This window comes from Vigna angularis, chromosome 3 (genome assembly GCF_016808095.1).
Source record: "Vigna angularis cultivar LongXiaoDou No.4 chromosome 3, ASM1680809v1, whole genome shotgun sequence".
Lineage (NCBI taxonomy): Eukaryota > Viridiplantae > Streptophyta > Magnoliopsida > Fabales > Fabaceae > Vigna > Vigna angularis.
This window is the reverse complement of record NC_068972.1, coordinates 29,765,809-29,774,744: the sequence shown is the minus strand read 5'-3', so window position 1 is coordinate 29,774,744 and position 8,936 is coordinate 29,765,809. Positions and strand designations below refer to the sequence as shown.

The following is an 8,936-nucleotide window of genomic DNA, read 5'->3' as shown; positions in this document are numbered from 1 at the left end:
CATATATCATATGAGTCAAAAATATAAGCAGAAGAACTTTATTCATTAATATTTTCATAAACATTTAGAATGAAGAGTCCTTGATCACAATATCCCTTCCCCACAAAAACATTATTTTTTGTCATAATGATCTTGTCAGACTCAAAAGACACTTTAACCCCCACCTTCCTCAATAGTGCTACAGAGATTAAATTAACTCTGATTGATGGCACATGTAGCACATCACTCAAGGCCAGAGTCTTTCTATATTTGAGCTTAAGAAAAACTTTCCATTTTCCCAGAACAGGAATGGTCTTGGAATCTCCGAGGTAGACGTGTTCTTCTCTATCCCCTACACTAGTGTATGAGGTAAAGACACTTTTGTTTACAGAGATATGTCTGGTAGCACTAGAGTCTACCACCCACTTGCTCACATTGGTCATCAGGTTTACTTGAGAAACGACCACGACAATAATGTCATCTCCTTCGGCTATATTGGCCCTAGCAGGATTGTCGTTTCTTGTTCTGTGCCTGCACTGTAGTGCATGATGGCCCGGCTTCCCACATACGAAGAAGTTTCCTTTCTTCTTAAAGGTGGGTTTAGATCCATTGGGACGAAATTTAAGAAAATTATTTTTCTTTTTGTGATTAGGTTTGTATTCGTACCTTTTGGGAGCATGTTTTACTTCTACCATATTTGCTTTTGCAGATAAAGCTTTGGCCCTTATAGTAACAGACTCCTTTCTACTGGTATCTTCAATTATTATGTGTGTAATGAGTTCTGGTAGAGACATCCGTTTGTGCCTGTGTTTCCATTGTTGTTTGTAATCTGTCAAAGATGGCAGCAATTTCTCGATCAAAAGTTCAGAAACAAATTCATCCGGTAGAAGAATTGTTTTGCTTTGATATCTTCCAGCAGCTTATGGTACTCATTGATTTGAGTTTTTATGTCCTTGTCTTCAATCATCTCCCAACGGTAGTAGTTCCCTATGACGAATCTTTGTCTGAAAACATCTTCAAAACTAGCAAGGATCTAAAATAGTATAAAAATAACCCAGAATATTTTAGAAGGGGAAAAGAGGATGAAACTAAGAAGAGAAGAGAATGAGAAAGACTGAATTTGGTGTGTCTTGGAATGGAGGAAGAACTCTCTATTTATAGAGCTAGGGAAGAATCAATTAAATAAAAGAAATTAAAAATCATAAAAATTTTAATGTTGCAGCAATTAAAATTTTGATCGTTGCTCTTAAAATGTTAACGTTGGCAATTAAGAAATGTTAACGTTGTCAAACCTAACGTTGCAATACAACGTTTTCATATTTTGCAATATAATAATAATATATTAAAACACATTCAACCAATGGTCATTTTTCAAGAAAGGATCAAGCGGCCACTCACAAATGTCAAAACCGAGCGTTCGGGACCCACCAACAGCAGAAACCCCTTCGTTAGTTACAACCGACTCAGGCTTGAGAGGCCTGTGTACCGCATAACCGACAGGTATATAATTGACCAAATGGTCAATGTTTCTAAAACACATTTACGTGAAAGGGTTATTTCTAATTTCAAGTTCATGCAAACCAAACGACTACTCAATAAATCAGTAAAACACATTTATCAACTGTTGGGCCATGATTAGACCAATCCTAATTAAAAATCAATTTCAAAATCTATAAATATTGAGGTAATGTAAGGAAATATGTGGTTGCATTTATTGTGAATTTAAGACTTTACTGTGATAATGGATTGACCAAATTACAGATTTAAGCATTGGAGTGCTTTTGACATAAAGTCGTTCGCACGACTTGAAGGTTAAACACCAAAAACTTAGGAGAAATTAGCAATGAATACCTAAAACGACACGGAATGACTTGGAAAAACCGTTTGAAAGAATATTTGATTGTGATCTTAATCTCACACCCGAAAATATATATATATATATATATGTATATATATATATATATGTATATATATATATATATGTATATATATATATATATATATATATGTATATATATATATATATATGTATATATATATATATATATGTATATATATATATATATATATATTTGAAATAATATTAGCCACATAAAGTTTGGAAGAAAACTTTCTCAAAAATGATTCTTATTTGTAGAAGGTATTTCTTCTAAATGTTATGTGTAATATAATATCTCAATAAAATTCCACCTTTGCAAAGATTTATCACATTAGTTGTGTGTTGTTATCAATTCAAACTATTTGAACAAGGTACGTAATAACATAAAATACTTTTTTTATTGGTTTTTTTAGTACTTTTTTTTTCTCTATAACCAATCATGTTTAACACATGATTAGATATTTTATTTCAATAAACTAAATCGAATTTTATTTTATTATAATTTGAGAGTGTAATTTATTTTATTTTATTTCTCAATTTATTTTATACTTATTTATATGGGGATTTTTTATAAAGACTTGTGAAAGAAAAATTAAAATAAAAATGAGGGTGAAATATGTACAAAATGCAATTTTATAAAAGAGTTATATGAGTGTGTTTTTAAATTATGGAGAACTCATCTCAATTGGAGAAATCTGTCTAAACAAACTTTTATGTCTCTAGAAAAGTATTAAAATCCAAGTATGCAAATGAGTTATTTTCAAAGTAGTTTGAGAAGTTATTACTAAAGATAACTATTCAAATCTTCTGAGAAGGTAATTATTGACATAATTGTGTTATTTCTTTTTCACTTAAATATATGAAACAAATAATCACAAGAAATAAATATAAGCAAACTACAATTAACTCAGTTCTATTTAATATTTATTATATATCTGTCCTTCAATGAACTCTATTATTTTTTTTGAGAAAATTTAAACTAATACTTTTAATAATTGAAAATTAATTAATTTTTTTAATAATAATCAAATAGACTAACTCTTGGATCCTAAATTGTCTCTAATTTAATAATTTTTACTGATTAAGACTAACTCTAAATACATGTTTATCTGTTCAAGTTTACTAAAATAGTCTAGTTCATTAAATTTACAATTGAATAATTATTATGGTAGTTGAGCTTAATATTTAACATATGGGTATATATATGATTCATGTGAAGATAAATTAATCTCACCTAAAATTATAAATAATTTGGAAAAAAAATTTAACATGCGAGTTTCACAAGTGTGAGCACATAGAAAAAAGAAAAGGTAATAATCAAGAAAGAACAAAAGTTAGCTTGTCAATTACTACATCAGAGATCTCGGGAAAGAAAATTAATACGACAAAAACAGAGATTAACCTCATTAGTCGTTTTCAAAATGTTCGTGTGACAAGATTGTCTAACCACATCATTGGCCCTAGAATGAATGTTACAGTCAATTCTCTCACCACAAACTTCTTTACATTTTTTTCATCTTAATTTCGAAGACAAATTACACCATTTCAAACCACTCTCTATAGTTATAAATATTAATAATCCTATATTATGAGATAAAATCCATTAATGTTAATGATATAATATCTAGTACCTTTTTTCTTATTAATAATTGAAATTTTAATCACAGGGTACTACTACCACTTTTGTAATTATCCTAAAAATGTGTATTATTTGTTTCTTTCAATTGAGATTTTAAATATATATATATATATATATATATATATATATATATATATATATATATATATATATATATATATATATAATTTTTGTTCTCACATTTTAATGTCACATATTTGTTATGCTTTTGCTAATTAATTGTTACTTTTATTTTATTTAATTAAGTTATCTATATGTAATTATTGTGATTAGAAGTAAATTGGGGTATACTTATCTTATTTAGGTAAAAAGGTTTTAACAAGAAAAAAAAATAACCTTAATAACCTTAACAAGGGTAAGAAGTACATGCAATAGAAGATGTGTTTATTTTATCATTTGTTAAGGTTGTTTGTGAAGATAAATTATCAAGGAAAATATTTTTTTAATAATATTTTTTAGTAACCTTTTTATTATAATTGTAATTCGTCTATTTTAAATATACATATCAATACAAATAATTTATTATTAAAAAATTGTTAAAAAAATTATTAACATGGTAAATTATTTTTACTAAGTAGATTAATGGGTGAGGATGAATAAGTGCAAAAATGATAGTATTCTTAACTACTAAAGGTGATTTACATACACCAATCATGTACATATCTCCCAAGTTCTCCCTCATCCAAATTATCCTTTTGGGTCTCTTCTTATCTAACTAGCCTATTCAAATAAGTTGCAAGTTAGATTGTAACCTTCTAGTGAAAAAGAATAAAGATAATCATTCATTCTAAATTCTTGAGCTGCTTCAAAATTTTCTCACACTAACAACATACTAATTCCTCTGAAAGTTCCTCCACTAGATAGAAAAAGATTGCAAGCTCAACTTCCTGAACTAGCTCCCCTCTGTGCTCACCATTTTTCTTCCAACTACCTTCTTCTCTGCAGAAATCCTCTTCAATCATCATATCAATGGTGTTGCACTCCACTTCCTTCCATAACTCCAGCCTCCTGCAAACCCTTCTCATCACCACTGTGTTCCTCCCTTCTGAGCAACTCACTTCTGTCTCTTCCTCCAAGATCATATCATAAACCAGTCTCTTAAGGTCCTCAGCTGCTTCCTGCTTCTCATCAACTCTTGAATGGCTCAGGATTTCAACCACATTTTCTTCACCACATTTTCTTTCGCTCTCATCGTAATCATCATCCTCTTCCATAAATTTTTCATCTTCTTGGTCTAACATCCTCTTCTCAAGCTCCACTGGATCTAGCTCTGCAAGTTTCTCAAATCTACGGAGCCTGTCTAGTAGATTCTGCGTAGTTCCTGAAAATTTAATACAAAGAAGAGAAAATCAATATAAACATCTTCATTCAGTTAATTTTGTAAAAGTGGTTGTAGACATTCATTGCAAACAGATCATATTCCAGCAATCTCTTTTCTGTACAGAACTGACAACAACCTTTTACATCTATTTCAAGTTCACTGTTTAAGTAACTCAGCATGGATAAACAGCAATAAGTACAAAAAACAAAAGAGTTTTAGCAGCTATTTGAAGCATATAAAGTATAGGATGGCCTAAATTGGTGTTGAGGCATAGGTACTGACCGAGACAAACAAAAACGCTCTCTTCATGCCATGCCACTCTTGTACACATTAGATAAAATAATGAATCATACTATAATGTGTGACAATGTTTGGTTTTCGGCAAATTAAAAATTATTATACTTGAATGGTGTTGAATTGCAGAAACCTTACGCAGCACATTGAATTGAATGGAAGTATCAGGTCTTTCTGACAGGAAAAAAATTTGTGGGTCATGTTGAAATTTATAAAGGAGAGTGGTAGCAATGTGTAGTTGTGAAGAAAGAGTAGGGCAATTTCAAATTGAATGCGAATGCATGTCGGGGGATGGAACCCACAAGGATAGGTGGCATTGGGAGAGATGATAGGAAGAACATAGCCCCCCTTATGGTATTTTGTAACAGACAATGAATTTTGAAGAAGCGTGTACGATGGCATGTTGATGGAAAACGACCATACAACATAAAACGGTGGAAAATAAACCAAGAAAATATATTAAAACATTAACGTACTTTGAACATTGGCATAGTTACAGTCCAAATCAAAGCCATCTTCTCCATGGTCGTTGTCATCGTCATCGAAGGGTGGGTCTAAAACAGACACTGGACTGCATTGTTCTTTATCTTCCTCTTCTTCGCCAGATTGAAATTTGTTGACGCCATCACCACCACTAACTTCATTGTCCTGTGGGAAAAAAAAATCATAACCACCATACTTAGAATATTTCGTAATTGGGTAGTTAACATAATTCCCTAATCATTCTTATAATGCCCATGGATTTAGACTAACACTTGCTTCATAATTGGGTTGTTGACTTCCTTTTTTTTATGATTTGGTACCCACTCCTCTATTAATGTAATCCAAAATCCAAACAAGAAACTATTTTTCTAGAAAACCGAATGTCGGGGGTCCAATAATTCATCCCAATAGAACAAACAAAAACAAGATTAGTCTTCTTTTAAAGGGGTTTTCCTTTTTACCGAATAACCCCAAAAAGTAAAAGGAAAAATCGAGAAGGTTGCATGGTAGACACCTGGACGAAAAATACAACACAGAAAATCCAAATTAAATTAACCTGCGTGACCCTCTGCTTCACGAAATATTTAACAAATTTAGGAAAAATGACAGGGTAAAATCGTCTTTGTAGGAAAAGTTCCGGCAATATTTGCAGACCCCGAATGCAGATCCTATTTGCCGACAAAAAAAACACCACGAACTATCATGGTTAATTCACGAGCACAACTCGGTGCTCCAAACTCACCACACCACCGAGTCAAATCGGCGAGTTGAACCTAGAGCCAATAAGACCAGTTCAATTCCTTATTATTATTATTATTATTATTATTATTATTATTATTATTATTATTATTATTTTGGAATTATAGTTTAATTAAAATGTTCTGAATTCTTCAAAAAAATTATCAGTAGTACTAAATTCAATTATAATATAAATTATGATATCTGATCAAATTTTTGATAGCATTGAGAAAGTATCAAGCTTATTTTTTTGGACTGTAATCTAAATATAAATATTTTATAAGGTAATACGTAGATTTTTTATGGAAAAAAAATTCTACTATCTGAAAAGTGCTTTTAATAACATAAGTAATAATTTGGTGAAAAGCTTTTGCAGTGTATGCATGTATTTGAAACATTTTTATTACAAATTAAAATCATTCTAAATTTATAAAATCACGAGTTACAAAAAATTGGAATATATTATTACAAAACCAAGATCGATTTGAGTTAAATGAGAAATACTTCCATTCTAAAACAAGTCTTGCATTTTAAATGATAACTTTTCATATAATTAGAATAAATGAATACTTTACATTGAACATTGGTGGTATTTTTTTTACATATAAGTTCAGTGAAGAATAGAAAAAAGAATTTTTATTATTTGAGAACAAAAAGATGTTTAAAGCATTTGGCAGATGAATAATGTGAAAAAGGAGAAACCTGAGTTGGGTGGCGACGGGGAGAGGCGAGCGGCGAAGAGAATTCCGGCGTGCGGCCGGGGGAGTAGTCGGGGATCTGCCGGAGTGAGAAACGGAAAGGGGTTTGGCAGAAGAAGAGATCATGAGAGTTGAGGAACTGAATCTCTTGTTCGACGGAGTCATCGAAGGAGTGGTCACTACTACAAGTTTTCAAGTCCAAAGACTTATCCTCGTTGCTCTCGCTCTCCGACCACAAGCCACTGCTGCTGAGTCTGCCCTCGCAGGATCCCACCAACCCAACGCCAACAACATCATCGTTTATCTGTCCCCTCTTCCGTTGGCTCCTGAGTTTTTTGAAGAGCGAGCCGAAGAGGCCCAAGGCCCTGTTTGGCTTCGGTTTGGCGTGTTTGTGGATTCTGAGGGCGGCTTCAAGGAGGAGCGTGGCGGTTTTGGCGTTGGAGGGTCTGAGGGGACTGTGCTTCTTGGTGAGCGGCGCGAATTCCAAGAGTGGAGATTTGGTAGCGTTGTGGAAGGAGAGGAGGCATTTGTTAAGTGGGAAGTTTGAGTTTGAGGTGTTTTTGGTTATGGCTGTGTTTGGGGAAGGTGTTTTGAGGAGGGAACGTCGTTCCGAAATGTAGTGTTTGAGAAGGAAGGGCTCTTGGTCCTCCAGAAGCAAGTCCCGCAAGTGCTTCTCGGCCATGATTAAGGAAGTAGCTAGGTTTGGGGTTTGGGAAGCGCGTTTGGTAGAAACAAGAGAGAATGTGAGAAAGAGAGAGAGAAAGAGGAGTTGGTGATTCAAATGTAGGGGCTGGAAGAAGGAGGGGAGAGAGTGAAATGGTGTTGTTATTATTAAATAATAATAGAGGGAGAGATAATACGCTACTGCTACTGTTCTGCTTTGCATTTCTTTTGTGTGGTTCTACTCTTTTGGTAACTTTCCTGTGGTTTCATCAGAGTAATTTGAACTAGGAAAAAAAAGTCTAACTCCTACCACTGTCCATCATTTTTTACTAAAGTTTTAGAGTAATAATCCACTCACTTCAAATATAATTTCATAAATATTATTCTTTTTTTACTGGCCCTGAGAGAAAAATATGTAAGTGTGAGTGTGAGGTGTATCTATGGGAGATCAACTCTTTCATACATGCACATGTAATCTTCTTATATAATTCATAAACTATCATTATTTTAATATATTTATTTAAATTATAAAGAAATCATATTTTTTGGGGGAAATTCTTAACAAATGTAAAGCATCCTTTTACACATTTTTTATAAATCCTTTTACATGTTTAAATTACTTGAAAATTTTACTTTTATATGTTGAGTTATTCATATTTATTTTGAGATGCTTTCTTTATTTAGTATTTGAACTTCAAATATATTTAGAGATCACAATTTACTCATAATTAAAACAGACTGAGACACTGACTTATCGTGGCAGAGAAACAGTTTAATTGATTGGTCATTTATATTTATATTTATATTTATATTTATATCTATTTATATCTATAAATATATTTTCTAAGTCTTAATCAACTAATGTTCTTAGTTAATTAAATAAATGAAAAATAATAATGTATAAGTATTTATAGTTTACATTACAATATAATTTTATCTATTTGAATAATAATAATAATAATAATAATAATAATAATAATAATAATAATAATAATAATAATAATAATAATAATAATAATAATAATAATAATAATAATAATAATAATACACAACAACTACAATACTTTAAATTATAATCATTTTTATTTGTTCAAAATAATTTTAATATTTTACATGCATAATATAAAATAAAGAATTTCGTTATATATTTTATATATTTTATCTATATATTTTCTTTATAACCAATTTTCTTATCTTATTTTTCATTCACACTATATATAATTTCCTCAATGTTATGTAGAG

General features: G+C 31.1%; 1 protein-coding gene across 1 annotated transcript; it reads right to left on the bottom strand.

Annotated features, from left to right (window-relative positions):
* Positions 1 to 4,094: 4,094 nt before the first annotated feature.
* Positions 4,095 to 7,853, bottom strand: LOC108324938 (uncharacterized). The gene is made up of 3 exons (XM_017557892.2): positions 7,036 to 7,853; positions 5,589 to 5,760; positions 4,095 to 4,818 (listed from the first exon to the last, which is right to left on the bottom strand). Exons 1-3 carry the CDS (start codon positions 7,711 to 7,713, stop codon positions 4,319 to 4,321), a joined length of 1,350 nt encoding a protein of 449 aa, XP_017413381.1. The 5' UTR covers positions 7,714 to 7,853; the 3' UTR covers positions 4,095 to 4,318.
* Positions 7,854 to 8,936: the final 1,083 nt, after the last annotated feature.